General features: G+C 41.3%; 1 protein-coding gene across 1 annotated transcript in view; it reads right to left on the reverse strand.

Moving 5' to 3' along the window:
- gria1a (glutamate receptor, ionotropic, AMPA 1a) overlaps positions 1 to 18,349 on the reverse strand; it is a 90,533-nt gene that overhangs the window by 64,476 nt on the left and 7,708 nt on the right. The window contains 1 exon segment of the mRNA XM_059345454.1: positions 4,706 to 4,945. Within this exon segment, the coding sequence (XP_059201437.1) occupies positions 4,706 to 4,945 (240 nt within the window).

The raw sequence follows: 18,349 nt of genomic DNA on the forward strand, positions 1-18,349 counted from the left end.
AAGATGTCCAAGACGAGAGACTGAAGTGATGAATGACTCGTTGGTATTCTACCGAGAGTGATCCATAAGTGTCTAGATTTTATTAGGCAGCCTGAGACATAAATTAAATAATTTGCGAACAAAACAGAAGCTGTGCAGAAAACCAAAATGCTCACGATAAGCTTATCCATCAGAAGCTCCCCTGTAGCTTCAGTGATAAAGTATAACGAGTGGGACAGTCCATTAAGCACTCTGACATGTACAGGTGTGCTTATGCAGTTCGTACAGCGCCGGTCTGAATAATCACCACTTTCACACTAACAAATAATCAGCCCGTGCATCATCGCAGACGACAAACTCACAGCCGGATTTACGTCCTCCGAGCGCCAATTACAGGTGGCGTTACTCAATTACGCTGCCGCGGATACGCGGCGGAGACACTTGAACATCAGAGAGGAATAAGTGGAGCAGCCAATGAGCTACAGGCTCATGCTAAGACAGGAAATAAAAGGCGATTAGAGAACACATTGATCTTGAGCTCTGATTTACAATCTGACTCACTGGTGTACTCCTTTGCTGCTGGCGGTAGACCAATCAGATTCCTCTCGAGCTGGCAGCCACAGTTGTTCCACAGAGTAAATAAAGTAATTTCACCCGCAGCAGACTGGCAGACATTACCCAAATGAATTATAGCAATTAAAAAATTTAGGAAATGTAAACTAATACATGATGTAGCAGTATCCGTTTTTTCCACTACTAAGCTGGCAAACACTGTCAGAGCCACCGTGGGCCTATACATAATGTGTTTTGTATATCTTCCATGCCTGTTTGTTCGTGTTCATACTGGCATTTTATGCACATTGAGCAAATGTAAATATGGCTTATCCACAACAACAGACTCTGTCAAAAGAAGAATGAAACAGGCAGTCAAAGCCTCTGACAAATGAATGCCTGGCCTTATTAAAATGCACACCAGCTGCTCTCCAGGCAATTCACGCTGCTGATTTGACACCAGGTCATTAAGAAATGGAAAGATGGATGCTGTTTCACCTCCACATATGACCACGACACCATACATCTAAATATATTACACACCCACGTGTAAAAACGTACACGGGGACGTGCAGCACCTTTCATGGTGTCTCTATCCATTCTCTGTCGCTCATTAGTGAATAATTGCAGTCCTTGGTGCTGACAGATTCAGTAGTCGCTGTGAAACTGATGACAGGCATGGGAACACTGGGGGCAGTTAATCATGGCCATGAATAAGGCCACTGGGTCCTGAGGAGAATTACTGTCTTTGAATGGAGTCGAGTCGTGGTGTCAGGAAAGGTTTCAGCACCATGGACAGCACTGTGCAACTTAATCTGACCCAGCAGTGTAAAAAGAGGCTCTTTATTAGTTACTTTCATTGTAATTCCCTCTTTTTCTTAATTATCTTACTGCTTCCCTAATGTCTCCATGTGAGTGTTTGTTACTCTGGTTCTGCATTATGTACATTATGTTCCAGCACTTGGGCAGGATGAGCTAAAATTAGTGCATTATTCATTAACACTTCGCGTTGAGAATGTTCCGTTCTGTAATGAGAGAGACAGAAAGACCTGGGGCCAGTGCATAAACGATGTGTATGCACAAACACCATTCATACTGCTTTTCTAATGCATAAACCGGTATTCATGAAGGAAAAATGTGGTGTGTGCATGGTTTCAACTGAGATAGCTGCAGGCAATATGAAGGTGAACGCAAAATAAGGTGAGAGATATAACCTTAAAATAATCATTTTCAATGTTTTTTATAGTTTTTTTGAAGGTTGTACAGCATTTGGTAAAATGTCAATCAAAGACACATTTATTTAAAAAAATAATTTATGAGTGATGCATTTCATCATTATTTTTAATTGCATTTGAGCCATCCTTAACTGTCAAGGACTTTTTTTCAAACTATATAATGTTATTATTATACCATTTTTTTCTCATTATTTTCCTCCCTCCTACAGTTCATTGTCACCTTTTTCTATTTATTCATGCCTTTTCATCTACTCCCACATTACATTAATACTTTTGGGGGCTTTTATTGGAACAGACCTGCATGGGGAACACATGGTATGGGCTGAGTTCAATCAAAACAACTAGAAATAAAATAAAAATAACAACAACATAACTCAATCATAACGGACTGGCTCACTCCTACAGGTCTGGGGGCGGACCAAGACAACGACACCCATGAGGAAAGAAAAAAACAATTCAAAATAAGGTAACAGCCTCCTTCCCAGACGACACCAAACCTCTTACTATTTTATTTTTATTCTTAATATAATTATTATTTAATGTTTTTCTTATTGATTTCTTATTTATATATTTTTGTAGCTATTTAACTTATCACCATCATTATTATTAACCTTAACCTGCCCATTAATTCTCTCTCCCCCACCTTCATCTGCACAATCCTGCACATTCCTCTGATTTATTCATATACCCTCAGAATTATTTGTGCACGATTATAAAACACACTTACACAACACACTCTCAACCGTGCACACAAACACTTACTATACTCCCACTAACAAAAACAACTGAAAACCTGTGGACCTATCATATTCAAATCATAACTTCTGTTCGATATTCTTTTTTATATATTTGTCTGTCTAATTTGTCACTTGTTGTACTATATCACAATAACAAATAATAATAAAATTACATTTTTTTTAAATGATTGAATGAAAAGAATCCATTATGTATGTTTCTGTCTTTGTGCTTACACACAGTTTTAGAGTTTTAAGCATCTGACCCCTGGAGTCATCTTCCCATCAGTCTGCATTGTGGCTGGACTGCATACTTTTCCCTTTCTTCCTTTTTTTTTGGTCTCACTATGTTCGCATTAAATATCCCCTCGCCTTTTCAAATGTAGCTATGTGGCTGATGCCCCCCTATAAATCAGAGCCAGCCTGACAAGGGGGGGCTCGTGAGACTGGCCAAGGTAAAAATGGTCCTCCAAAGGCATTCTGGAAGAGAATAATATCATAATGGAATCTGGCTGTCATAAGCATCCTCCTGGCTGGAGGCAATGCATGGGGACCTGGGCACCAGGCAATCGACAGTAGAGAAAATAACACTTTGGGGAAACCATTTCCTGAATATTGTTTATGATAGGTTTAATGGGCTATCAAATTTGTGTTCCCATTCTTGGCTTTTGAAAATAAAAAAGAGAGGCACTTTTATTAGTGGATGCTGCATCGTACGACAGTAAGACAGATGTTAAGAGAGAAAAAAAGATTTTGTTTTTTAAAGCTATGGTATATGTGTATGTCCTTCTCCACTTCAGGATTTAAACACTGAAATATAGATACATATCTAATACATGATAATATCTAATATATAAGGCAATAGTATAAAATGGCTTGTAACATTTTATGGGCAATAATGACTCCAAAGTGCAAAATAAAAGGATATTCTGATAAAATGTTTCCAAAAAGGACACACACTCCACACACAAAAATGGATAAATTCCTCACAACTAAATATGATTTTTCTTAAAGGCTTAAAATAACCCTGTAGAAAGGGTGACTACAGTGTAGTTTCCAGGCAACAGAGGACCACTGATATGGATTCCACTGGCTCCATCCCACCACTCAATCACACAGGGGTGACCCTGCGCGCACACACACACACACACACACACACACACACGCCAACAGTTTGTGAGTTGGTAATGAAGGGATCACAGAAGATAAAAAAAATCTGTGAGACATGTGTGGTGCTACGGCCATCATGAATCAATAGGGCTAGAGACCAGTGTGAAATCTCCCCTGTCACTGGCTGACAGCATGCTCTGCAGAGTGACATGATGGCATCTGTCTTTTAAAGCTGACTTAAGCCCGCTTATGTCTCTCACACACACACTCAGGCAGATAAAAGTTGCAATCATTTGCATGTGCTCCATATATGAAGTGTGCATGCTTTTTGGCACATGAATCTATAACACACCTTTCCCAGTCATGCTCCAAAACCCACAACACCTGGGACAGATGGTGTTATAAGAAGGGTAAAGCTGATTTGCTCGAGAGGAGAGGAAGAGAAGGAGGCTGACAGGTGTGCTGCTTTAGTTTTGCAGGAATGCTATTAAGATGGTTAAACTGTATGCTACAGCACTTCTTCTGTTTTTCCTTTTCTTTTTTCTTTTTGGGCATGCTGCTGACAAAAGGACCGTTGCAACACGGGTTACTGCTGAGGACTGCTCAATGAAAAGCTTTATCTTTTGTTCCATTGTGTGATTTATCTGCTAGTCAGAGCAGGTCAATGTTTCTTTTCTGCGTTTTCTGTCTGCAGCCATCAGAAATAAATGTTCTGATGGCTGCTCATTGTTGCACAATGGCTACGATTGACCCCATTGCTGTCGCCATGGCAATATGAAGACGGCTAATGCTAGTTGCTTTAACGACTGGTTTTCCCTCTGACTGTCTTAATGTGCACAGACTTGCTATTTAGAAGGAATCTCATGGTAAAAATGTTGCTAGTTAAAGATGAATGAAGATGATAACATATTTAAGTATCTATTTATAATGGATGATGATGAAAAGAAATATTTTAGAGAATAAGCTGCATGTGGCTGAGCCCACTTCACAGTCACATCTCTTTATAATACTGTAGCAAAGCTTTTTTAGAGGTGTCAACTAATAATGATGATGCCAAATGGATGAAATAGTACAATGTGAAATAAAGTTTCCTACCTGAGTCAGAACTGTACATGTAGACAAACTTGGTCCATCCGTAGTGGTCGATCACTCCCACCAGAGCGTCCTGCAGCTCAGGCCGCAGCTGGATGACGAACTGGTTGGCCGTCTCGATGGGGAAGGACGGCGTGACGAAGCAGACATGCAGCGCGCCACAGAAGGACATGAGCATGTTTACCGTCTTCCTGTCATACAGGCCGATGATGGCGTACACACCTTTGGAGAACTGGGAGCAAACTGCCAAAGAGGAAAGAGAAGACAGAGAATGTTAGTTAGACATATTATGGAATATTTGTATTAACTCTTGTTAAAGTAAATACCACATTTTCCCATCAAGTAGACAATTGCTACTTTGGTGAACACTAAAAATATAAAGTGTAAAGAAGTTGTTGGATTTTCAATAATGCAGTAGATTTAATGTGATAGATATTTATATTTGCATAAACCAATTTATCCTCTGCAAAATGCAACACAATCTGATGATCTGTGCTGTTGCGTCTCTTGTTGCTGCATGATGCCTACATTCCATTGAGACTTGTAATGATTTTACTTAAAATTATGTCCTATAGATATTCTCATGTAGGGGAGACAGTGATGTATTGAATTTAAGCTAAAATGATAGATTAAATAATCAATCAGACTGATGATTCCAGCTTCTCTAATATGAAGATTTGCTGCTTTTCCTCACATTTCCTAACATTACAGTAAAATTATTATTTTTTTTACTTTAAGTCATGTAAACAATTTATATTTGTAGGCCCTGGCCTGAAGGACGGGGCAAAAAAGGTGGAGGGTCGGTGAGCTGAGGTGGGCTGAATGCAGTGATGAGTCACCGGTGTGGGCAGCCACCTGTCACTCAAAGTGGCCATGCCCTTAGTTATGCATAACTTTAAGCCTTAATATAATTTAAATGGGTGACATTTATAAAATGTGCCCCCCTCACAGTTGTCATGCAATTAGCTGTCTCTAGAGTTTTTTATTCCAGGCTGTAAAGATGCTTATTTCTGCTGTAACGTGTGCATTATAATGTCTGTGGTGACTGACTCACTTTTAGAGGCAGCCTCTAGTGGCCAGTTGAGGAATTGCGGTTATTACGCACTTCTGCATTGACTTCACGTTTCAGCTTTAGAGGCTGCCACTTGATTATACTCCCAGACTCTGAGAAATTACGGGATTAAATGTCACTATATTTGATGCTTTATAGACCAAAGCACCAAAATAATCATTAGTTGCAGTCCTGTATGAATGAATTGAATTGAATGATGCTTAACTGAACTGAACGGAGTGTGAAATTTTTAATCGTGCCACCGTTTGCATTGTCATCTATGTATGAAAAGAAGATATCTCTGATGTCATTAAAGGAAAAAAATATGAAAAGAGACATAAAACAACATCTATCTCGTTGTTCACAATTTGTTCATCCTTTCAGTTAAAACCTGATTCATCGCACACAGTGCTTTTAAATGTTGAGTTGAAAATAGCTCTTATAGCCCTGTCCTTGCCTCCATTCAACTACTGTGTGTCATGTTCATGCAGAGCCGGCCAGTTTGTCCATCTGTATAGCACCAGTGTGTGTGTGTCTTCAGTGAGCGCTGCAGAAGCTGAAGGCAGATTAGGAGTAGAGAGGTTAATCAATGCATCCCCAGGGCTCCATTGACATTTTACTGGCAGCAGGAGGCGGTTTGCATCCCTCATTTGCTTTTCTCTGTCAGTCTCTCCATTTCTCTTTCTCCCATTGTCACTCTGACTTCCTTCACACCCTCAAAAAGCTTAAAATAGCTAATTTATGTTCACAGTCTTCACTTCGGAGGGTATGCCCTCTTAATGCTTTCAGCATAGCGAGCTATCTTTGCACTTGCAGGTCTGGCCTGGGCTATTTTCTGCCATGGCGATGGGTGGGCCTTACTTATCTCAGTATTTACCAAACAGATTGAAGTCGCTGTCTGTCCCCGTGCGAGGGCCAGCTCTCTGCTATGAGCTGAGGGCAAGACAGAGAGAGGATGGCCCGTTCCCAAAACGCCTAACCCGTCACAGACCTGCACCCGCCGGGCGGGCACGTGTATGTGTGCGCTTGTGACGGAGATAGAGGGAGAGTGAGAAATTCAGCGGTATCACAGAAAAATACATGTGCACAGACGCATGAACACACATACACATATGCAGTCTCTGGTGCTCCAAAAGCCTGGTGACTCACCCTACTTAAAGCAAGCCCTGAAATAGACATTTTGAGCCTCGCCACACTGACTCAGTAACAGAACTATCTTTCCTTCATGGTCTGCACACGCTGTTGCTATTAAATCGACACCCTCTCCGCTATTGCTTTCCACTGGCACACATTATATTTCCCCTTACAATTTTCTAGGACCAATTTCAGGGGTGGCCTTCATGTTCTGCCTGGATGAAAGGTAATGAGAGCTTGTTTGACTTTTTGTGCAGTGTCCCATTACTCTGCCCTGCAGCAGGTTACCATGTTTCACTGAATATGAGTCATTTTGCCATACCTACAGTATGTGTCTGACAAAAAAAACATGCAGCCATGTGGCACGGACCTCCTGCTCCGAGCTGGCAAGAGAACCGTGTGCCCGTCTAATTCGACAAGAGCATGACACAGAACATTAGTGTAACTCAGCAGTCTCCAGTCCTGTTCTGATAGCAGTATAGAGGAGCGGCGTAACCGGTGCGTTTATGTGTGAGGGAGCTTGTTAGCATTGCTCCACATGTGTAACGACATTGGAGGCAAGGCTGAGAGACCTAAAGTGATCTCGAAGACCCCGGCAACACCTGTCCACCCTGGCACTCCGTGTCTCCTCACCACGGCTACAGCTGCCATGGCGGCAGAACTGAGGTTGCCCAGGCAACGGTCTGTTTCTCTGGCAGGGATTACAGTAGCTCAGAGCTGCAAAAGGACTTTTGGAAGATGAAGTGGGAATCGTGAGTGTTTGGACATTTTGTCATAATTAGGTTTCCCCTCAAGGAATTAGCAAATTTGCAAAACTGACTTGGCTTTGCAGAATCCTCGGATAATTTCTGAAATAATGGAAGATTTGCAGCACAGTTCCACTGCATCACGCTTTATTTACACTCAAACAAAACCATAATGATTTCCTACAGTCAACAAAACCCTTCAGCATACAGATGATGCAGGAAAGCTCACCAGAACGGTCTGTCGAGTTTAAAATTTCACCCGTTCTAAACTTTTCCCATGAATGAACAATAAGTTGATTTGCATTTGGCGTGGTCAAAGAGTTTAGGGCTGCACGGAGAGAGAGAAAAACTCAAATCCTAAAGGGACTGATACACTCACAACAGGAGGAGCTGTCAGAAACAACTCACGCAGCTACTGTCTTCCCTGTTCTCTGTTTCCTGTGCCCTGCAGCTGTTCCTCTGCTTAGCATGAGCCAAATATCAAATGACAGACGTGTCTGTGCCGGCTGCACAAAGAGGGCGTGTTAGTGACAGTTGTTCCTGCATCTGAAGTTGTAGATGATGGGAGGGTGATGCTAGGGGGTGGTAGGCATCGCTGCATCCTTCATACTGCCCATGAATGTTTATAGCTCAGTACAAAATCACATAATACTACTGGAGCGTTACAGCCTCACTCTGAAAAATAAAGTCTGACTTTGACTTTATGACTAGATTATTAATAAAGCTATAAAAATCTCTATGTATTTGAAATTATGATTGAGTCTACATATGTATCAAGGACATATTTTTTTTTGTTGTTGACCAGAAAATTATTATGATATTAAAGTGAGAACATTTGAATGGGCACTATGGACATACAAACCGAGGCTGAAAAATGAAGCCAATGCAGTGGTGAGAAAAAACAGGTGCAGTTCCTTGTACAGCCACTTGAGGCTCCAAAAGTGAGTCAATCCCCATAAACCCCCATGTTAACATCCCAAACTTTACAGCAGATATACAAGCCTGGTACAAAAAACTATTTTGATCTCTATAACTTATTTTCTGTGAATGAACAACTGTGGAGGGGGTGGATTTTATTTAATCACCTGTTTAAATGATATTAAGCCTTAAAGTTATGCATAACAGGGTTTTCCCAACCAAGGCTTGGGCGCAGCACCCGACACATTATGCTCTCATCAAACTTACAAAGATTTTTCCCAGATCTTATCATATTTTGATTCCCAGAAAGCTGAAATGGAAAAAAACAAACTGATTTTTTTGAAAGCGTATTCAACTGTGCAAAGAATGCATATTTTATGTCCACACTGAAACGCTGATTGAATTTGAAGCATTCTGTGTGTTTTTACATTTTATACATCATCCCAGCGTTTTTTGAATCTAGGTTGTAGTTGTTCCCCAATGGACTTCTTTAGTTATTTATTTTATATCTGCTATTGCTTTTTCACCTGCTACACGGTTGCCCATAAAGTTGTAATAATATTTTTTACCTCTTTCCATGAAATAGATCAAACATTTAAGATTTATCTTTTTATTAATCCCCCAATGGGGGAAAAAAATGATGCAACCATGTGATTTATTATTGACAGATAAAGTGTATTATCTTCTCAAAACTACCACAATTAACCGAGGATTGTGTCTGAAAACAAAATTATTCCAACTTTTTGGGCAAACCGTGTATATGTGCACAGAAGTCTTCCACAAACCTAGCTAAACGCTGCATTAATAAGGGTGTGGCAGCTTTGAGTGGCAGGAGTGTGCTGTCACAGTTTGCGTGTTTCAGCAACCAGGCTTCTTTCAGCCAACCTCAGCTTAACCACGCTCCACCTCTTTTAGGTCAGGCATTGAAAAGATGGTGACGGCCGGAGCCACCCACATTATTTTTGGCTCTTCAGACGTCACAGACATTTTCAGGCGTCTTCAGACATTGTCAATGTCAATAGCTTATACAGTCTATGGTAAATACAGGTTTATTTCTGATGGCAAACAGCATCAGTCGAAGGAGTCAAGGTGCCCTTGTGCATGGTACCTGCCTCCCAGCTGCTCCATTGGAGCCACACACTACCCTGTAAATAGGACTGTGGTATTGCAAAGCAGCTCCTTTGTGTTGATGTGTGTTTGTGATTCTTTTTTCAATAGCTCTGCATTGCTTGATATGTCAAAAAAATCAATGCAGTTGAATTGAATCGTACCGGGTGCATTCACAAAACAATTTTTCAAATGTATTTTTGGGGAGAAGCCACAAGCAGCTCTGTGAGAATCAATATAAGGAGCGTCTTTGGAGCGTGTTAGCTCAGCAAACACATGTACCCTGGACTCATGGGTTTACTGTGACCGCATGCAAACCACAATGTCTGATATGGATGTTATATACATTATACGCCTCCACAAGCACACACAGAAGGAACACAGGGCTTCTACTATTTTCCTCCCCTGGGACTTGCATGCCATTATCCTGTGTAACATTAAGGTCAGCAGTACAGAAGGAATTTCACAACAGGAGGAAGCTGGGTTCAGCTGGAGGGAACATACTGATTGGAGGGTTCTTGTTCAGCCATCCGTAAAGGTCCTTTTTAAAAAGAGCCTCAATACCGAGGAGTGACATGTCAGGGGACTCCACAAAATAGGACGCCCAATTAAGTAGCTCATTTATTTATTGATCAGCTCTATTCTATTCTCCATTCTGTGAATTTGGCGCTTTGACACTCCGAGGAAATCATGTTGTTTTTTGTCCTCCGGGCATTGACGATGGAAAGGAGGAGAGAGCTGCTGAATCCAGCCCATCTTTCCTCCACCTCAGCATAACCCTGCCAGATTGACTCCCAGAGTCGCACAACACCTTCATTCAGTGAGTCTCAATCCTACCACTGCACCCGGGTTTATGTTGTCTATCCAATGTCACCCTTACACCACTTGACTGCAGATTTCGCAGTGATGCCTGGGGAGGTCAAATCTGTTTTCTTCTTGGTAGCAAAATAGGACACAACAAGGATAAGCAAGGACACTATATTTTAGGATCTAAAATAGCAACTATTTATTTTTTCCATCACTGGTTAATGAGATTTTTTGATTATTCAATTAATAATTTAATCAATAAAGTCAGAATTGATGGTAAAATGCATGTCATAATCTCCCACAGCCCAAGGCAGCAACTTCAAGCACAGTCTTTCTGACCACCCAGAGATAAACTCATCATGATATGAAAGAGAGGAAAACAGCCAATTCGGCATGGTGTGTTGGTGGAAATGCTGGTCTGTTGGCCAGTTTGTCCAACAATTTATCTTAACAAATATCAGATGGATAGCCATACAATTTTGCAGAGACATTATTCATTCTTATTTTCTCAGCATTTATTTCTAGAACTGGTTGACAGTGTAATACATTGTATAATAATGTTAAATATTCTTTATTAAGTTAAGAAAGCACTCCTTTTGAATACCATTGCATCATCATATTGGTGCAAAATTGGTTCACAATCCACAATAGGAAATGTCTATTTTGATTAGAGCTCAAATTTTTACTTTATCAGCAGCCATATTGATAATTGGTGAACTCCCCCGCTAGAAAAGTCTCAAAATCCCATATTAATCATGCTGCAAATGATTTATGACAAATCAATAAATCAATTGTTGTGTTTTTTTGTAGAGATTAATGCATTGGACTTTGACTGAATGACAATATAGTCAGTCTGATGACTAAAGTACAAATAATATGAATATAAAATATAGAACTGTAAAAATAAAATAGTTATATTGCAAGTGTAGCCGCAGAAAGCGTTTTTGTACAAAGACAATAGACATAAAAATATAAAAATGAGTTCACAGTGCAGTGTAGTGCAAAAAAAGTAGGAGGTGGGGGGGGGATGTAAAGTGGGGGGGGTGATTAAGAGTTTGAAAATTTTTAGTTTGAAAATAATATTCTACTAAAGTTCACCATGATTTCGGCATAAAGCCCAACCCTCTGCTGCTAGTCTTATAGGTGCTTATGTTGACTAGTTCAGTTATGAACCTGAGGGTTATGGTGCTGACTGTGAACTGGAAGCTCCCTGAATCACATTTGGTTGGCCACCTTTGTTGCACATCATTCCCCATCTCTTCCTCCACTAATTTCCTGTCATCTGTATGCTGTCAGCTTTCTAATAAAGCCATTCACTGTGCCCGGCATTCACTTTCTTGACTTGGTAAAGACTTTTATTCCCGAGGTACACTATCTTATTTAGTTCGAGGTATCCTTTTGAAAGATGAGAGGGATGGCAGGGAGATTGCTGTCACATCAGGCGGTAATATACACCACCTCCACAAGGGTGAAGGGTCACTCAATCAACCACAGAGCACTTTGAGGGGAGATAAACACATCTGACACCAGACACTGGAAGACGCACACAATCACCCTGCACTCAGCCACCCATGGCTAATAACTGTCAGATGATGTGTGTAATAAAAACAGAGAGCATGCTTTGGTCCCTCTGGTCCCATCCATCTTCTAGAGAGCTAATCAGCTTCGTTAATGAGCGGCTGGGCAAAAGAAGTCGATACCCGAGTCACACATGGGCACATATGCATGCATTAAGGACTTGCACACGCTTTTTGCAACCCCCTCAACAACAAAAAATGTCCTCGCTGGAGCTCCTCACACGTATTGGCTTGTGAAGAATCCCTCAGGTGATGGGTGGGGGTGTCCTACTCCGTGAGCCCTCCAACTCAGAATGACTCACACAGGGCAATAAATCTCCTACTACAGGGACCCAGGGGACCGAAACACAGCACCAACAAAGATCTGCATGAATGTCTCCAGACATGACTGAGTAGGAGGGTTTTTACTGCGAGCACAGTTTTCTCTGGGATCTCCTTCAAACGATTTCAAATCTATTCTGGAAAAAAAGATTCATTACCTGATAATGTGTCAGTGTACAGTACAATGTACTCCATTCCAATGAGTCAAGAAATGCAAAAGTGTTCTTAAGAGGGGGTGGGCTTTGCCTCATTTCCTTTCTACCTCTCTAGAGTATCTATATGCCCCATGGAGTGTTGCGCTCTAGAGAGGTGTGCTCGCTATTCCCTGGTATAAACAGCTTTAGCTCCTCAAGCTTAAGGGAGATTTACTGCCTGTGCAAGAGCAATAAAATTGTGTTTATGTCACTGGCATTACCAGTGTGTGGCAAAAAAGTGAGACAATAATGGGTAAAAGGGAGGAAAAGAAAGACAAGGAGGTGAGTCTACGATAGAAGGAAGAAAAAAAAGGAGGAAAATGGAGACATGGCAGACAGGAAGACTCTAAATTCTTAAGCTTCCACACTGGGAATAGCAGTGATCAGAGCAGTTGACCAGCCAAACAGATCTTAGATTAATGTCGGGAAGCGTTGGATACTCATGAGAGATTACATTAGTCGAAACAGGGGTAATGGAAGGTTAATAAGGATGAGCCAAAAAGCAAGCGTGTCTTGAAAATGTAGGTAAGGACTGACAGAAGGCAAAGCTGGTTTCTGGAGAGGAGAAGAAACAGAAGCATTAGTGTCTGTGAGAGGAGATGATAGGGAGACTGCTGCGAACAAAGGGAACAGATGCCAGCCTAGCAGTGGGAAACACAGGGACCACAGGGTGAAATCTAGATTTCTCCTATTTCCTCTAAGTAATAAAACAATGGCACCGCATCGCCTCATTAAATGGGTAATCGAGGGTGTGAGAGCACTCCCCTCAGCTCCGAACACATCTCTCTCTTCCTGTGTCTCACTCTCTAACCCTTTCGCGCGAGGCCATTGTCTCTACTCCTCGCTGTTTCTCACCACGTTTCCAATCTGGTTTGCTGCGGAGTCCTGCCGCCTGCTGAATAAATGCTTACCTGGGCAGCGGGTCAGATACCCAGCCCAGACCCAGTCCTGTCAGGGGGTATGGAAACTCCAATTATCTCCTTAACAATCATCCCTTAGCAATTATCTCCCCATCTGCGTATCAGTGTCGACAGGTGCAGAGGGACGGTCCTGCACACACACTTTATCTGATAGAAGTAGTGATGGAGGTGGCTATGTGGAGCAACAGGAGACAAATACACAAACTGCATTCTAATTAGGAACTGTTGTATGAATTCAATAATGGACTTAAACAAATTCTAGAAATTCCATTGTGTAAAGATACAATGACCAGACGGTATTTTGGTTAATTGGGTAAAATAAATACCTGACTAATAAAGGAACTTTATCGCATGGAGAGAAGATGCTGCATTTTCACTGCATGGTTTTGCTCAAGTCATCTCCCAATGACTCACTTTTGGGACCTGGTGCTTTTCCACTGCAGATAATACCCCATCTGTGTAGGCAGAATTCCTACTTAATCGATGTATTGTCTCTGCATGAAACTGCTGAGACATCTAGCTCTCATTGGATCCTTTCATGGCAAGCAAACAGAAAAAAGACTGCACTGCACACACAGCATGGTTTTCATCACATAATGCCATTAGAAAATACTTTTTCTCAATGACTTGCATTATGAAAGAGATGTCACTAAATCAGCTGATAATTAATTTAAAGTACATCTACTTCCCATTTTGAACACTTAAATAGCCCTCATTTAAATCAATCATATTCTAAAAGTTGAAAAATGTGCATTCTCTCTGATCAGTAAGTGGTCTGCAGGGTTTTAACTCCAACTTCTAGTATCAGCTCATCTTGCTTGGAACCTCAACTGAGGTGGTACCAAACAAGAACCTGATATCAATTATTATCCACAACTTTTGCCAATAGAAAACAAGAAACAGGACAGTTCCAAACTTGTCTGCCGAACTTTGGATTGTTCGTCGTGTTCAAGTGGCGACCACAGGGCTTGTAGTAGCAGCAATTTACTAAACATTTGGAGTTTTTTTTTCTTAGCCTTTCCCAAACCCAAAACACAAGAGCAAAAGCCAGTGGAATCAATTAAAAAAGAGTAGTTATCTGCTATTATGTAAGCTGCAAACATTAGTAGGCATGAATAACTAGCTTACTAGCTAGTAGCCCTAATGCTAATCTAGCCTTATTTCCAAAGCCAAGGAGCATATAATTAGTTAAGTAAGAAGAAGCCCCGTTGGGGAATCAAGACACCTTTGCAGGGTTATCCTTTCAAGACGAGTCAGGCAAAAGAGGTCAAAACTCCAGGGACACTTAGATGACCAGTCAGATGGACCAACTGTCATGGAACTAACAATAATCAGCTAGGTAGATTGCCACAATAAAATATACTTGCAATATTTTTTTACAGAAAAAATCCAATGGTTGCTATGAGAACCCTACTTTTGTCCACTTTTGTCTGCAGTCAAGGACCCTTATTTTGAAAAACATCTTGAAATTTGAAGTACACCTGCTACCGTTTTTACCGTTTTTATTGTAACTGCCTTTGTCCTTTAACTCAACAGACATAACAACTGTAAGTAAGGGGGGTCAGGGCTTGGACAACACAACCAATAGCATCTTGCATTAGTCTTGCTCACTGATAGTCTGAAGAAATATTTGTGGTCTTGCTTTCTCAACTTTAAGCAACTGTTGCAGGTCTGGTGTCATGGCAAGGCAAGTTACTTAGCACTGCGAGCATCTGCGCAGCACAGCAGTCTTGTGCTGTCAGCGTAAGAGCAGTTACACTATGTCACAGTGTTTAATATGCTTGTAGGCTTTGTTCCTCATTAAAGTACAACAGAAGCTCCAGAGATGTACTGTATGACAAAAGAGGGACTTGCTTCTGTCTTTGCCGCAAAAACATGACAGCTGCCATCATCCAGCGCTCGTCCCTCCACCCCTGCAGCACAAATCCTGGTCCTCATCCCCGAACACATTGTTTTCTAATTGCCAGCCCCACACGTCTCAGCTCAGACCTCCACGTCCCAGCTGCCATTACCTCCAGAGACGACAGATTTGTTTTAAATACTTGGTGTGCTTGTATGAATACAGAGAAGGTTTCGGAGCAGGCTTAGAAAGACAATGAGGAGAACAAATAGAAACAGTGCGGACACAGTCACAGTCAGTTAAGTGTGTGTGTCTCCGAGAAGAGTATGTGTGATAAAGACTGGTGTCTTGTCAACACCACAGAATTCTAAAAACCTCAAGGCACTGGATGGCCGCCGGGGTTACTTTTATGTGGCGAGTGGTTTTTAGAAAATGGTCACACAGCAGGTGAAGACATTAAATGACAGGTTGCTTATTTTCTCCTTCCTAACCATTTCTCTCTTCCCTAACCCCCTGGCCCATGTGGACATTCCCTCTCCCATTCTTTTGCAGAGCAACACAGGCACACACAACCCACAGAAACAATCTCTGTCCCCCTTCTGCTCCACACTCTATCACTCTGCTGCTTGGGGAGCAGTTTTGGCTGATCTACATTGATTGCTATGGGCCATTCTCTATCCCTGGCGCTCCAGAGCAAAAAAATCCAAGCCTTCTCATTCATCAAATCAGCACCTGCCAGACTCTAGCCCAAGAGAAAAACCGTCAGTTTCTTTTCTTTCCTTTTTTCTCCCCCATTCTCTTTGTTTTCTCCTCAACAAATAACTGTCATGTCCCGAATGGTCAGGAGGGAGCGGTGATCTGTTATTTGTCCGCCTTTTTCAATAATGCATCGAACGCCCCGTAATCCCTCTGAACATGCATGCACTGTTGAAGTCAGTCACTACAGCTGTACCTCAATGACTGACACAGTAGCTACACAATAAAATACAACACCCCAGAGCCTCAGTGACACCAGCCACTGGGTCTGAAATTGCAGCTTAACCTCCACCCAACATCCCCTTCTTCTTGACACTTCCATCCCAGCTTACACTCTCCCTTCTGGGGTGTTGTTCGCCCCTGTAGGGGAGGACGATTGGAGCAAAAGGGGTGAACATGCACCGAAATAAAGTCTCCAGGAGACAGACGTTTCTTTTTTAGCTTCTTCTGGCAGATCCTATAGAGAGCAAAGTATTTTTAAGCATTACAGTGCTCAACACAGCCAGTTCAATTGCCTTTTTTTTCTCCTTCCTGCGGAGTTATTATTACATATTTATGCTTATAACTCCATGAAGTGATAGCATTGGATGTGCTGCATTGAATAATACATTAAATGCATCTGCTCAAGCACAGTCTCTTGTTAGCTATTGTGTGTGTGCAAGTGTGTAACCGCAGAACTTCACAAAGCAGTCTCACATGCTCGCACACATTTCTATTTAGCAGTCAGAGCAAGAAACTATGCTGATGAGGAAAACTTAAGCAAGTTGAAGACGGACTCCGACTATAATACTTTAATCTTTGGGATGAATTACTTCAGTTGAATTACCGCAGGCCCGTAAAATAATTCAAATAAAGCAGGAAAAAATCCATCTTTGGCTGAACTGGTCGTAACCCAACAACATCAGGAAGCGGTGCATGCATTATAAGTAGACACTGCTTCATCATAATCCAAACGTATGTCAAAGTTGAATCAGCAAGGGTAATTATTTTACAATTTCCTCTATAAAATAGTTTTGATTGTCTGACTGCTGATGTTTTTTGCTTTGTCAAACTTTTTCTATGGATGACACAGTGTCCCCAGATTCAATTAGCAATTAACTTGATGAGTAAAATGATATTATTACTGATAAGTGATGGACAAAATTAGAAAATTAAATTGTAATAACCCAAATTATCTTGTTATGCTGAGTCACAGTTGCACTAGCCTCTGAACATTCATTCTGCCTCTGCATCACTGTCACTGAAGCCATTCCTGTAAAAAACAAAACAAAAAAAAACCCAAATCCAATAAAGTATTTTATAAACTTCCACCTGCAACGTGGCATGGTGCATTAAAAGAAGTCAGAGCATCAGCTCCTTTGCAAACACACAGCTTTCTGTCCTGGAACTGCAGAACTGCTGAGCTCAGTATTTTTTTGATTATCTTCATGAGACCTATGACATCAAACTCTGTTTCCTTGCACCATCCTGTTCAATTCAGCATGATGTTTATTTTGTAAGTTATGGCTCCATTTAAAATAAAAAAAGACTAAAACAGGTTATGCTTTCGGACGACAAGTCATTTCTACGGCACATTGTGTGTTTAGATCTCAAACTTTCACTGTGCGTTAATATTTTGGTCGACTAAGTGTTCAATTGCGCCAAAAGAAAGTTGAATCACAGTTGCAACTTGAGATGAGATGAGATGAGATGAGATTCAACTTTATTGTCATTGAACAGAGTAACAAGTTCTAGGACAATGAAAATTTGATCTATCATCCCGTCCAAACGTATACAACACACACAAACAATAAGACAGAGTGAACCGGACAGGAAGACAGGGAGGAAGAGAGAGAAATACAGCACATGTGAGGAGAGGAAAGGAGGAAAAAAAAACAAACAAAAAAAAAAAACTAGCTAGCTTCAGCTCATAACGTAGCTCCACCATGTGGTACAAATATGGTCACCTCCGGCTCCTAAAAACTACCAAAATGCCAAACTGAAGGCCTCAAAGCTGTAGTCCAAAACAAATGGGTGATGTCACTATAGCTATGTCCGCTTCTTTCTGCAGTCTGTGACCCTGTACCATGATAATATAGTTATAACTTTGATGTTTATTTTCATTATTGGACAGTAAATATCACTGGCATCACTGATATTAGTCTTGATTTCCCATTTAATGTTGGACCACCCATGCACTTGACCTCTACCTGTACGATCTCTCTGTGACACAGACCAACGTACATCCCATCATCCAACAGTAATTCATATCTGTCCTCTCAGCCCGGCAGTAGGGA

This window comes from Centropristis striata, chromosome 12 (genome assembly GCF_030273125.1).
Source record: "Centropristis striata isolate RG_2023a ecotype Rhode Island chromosome 12, C.striata_1.0, whole genome shotgun sequence".
NCBI lineage: Eukaryota > Metazoa > Chordata > Actinopteri > Perciformes > Serranidae > Centropristis > Centropristis striata.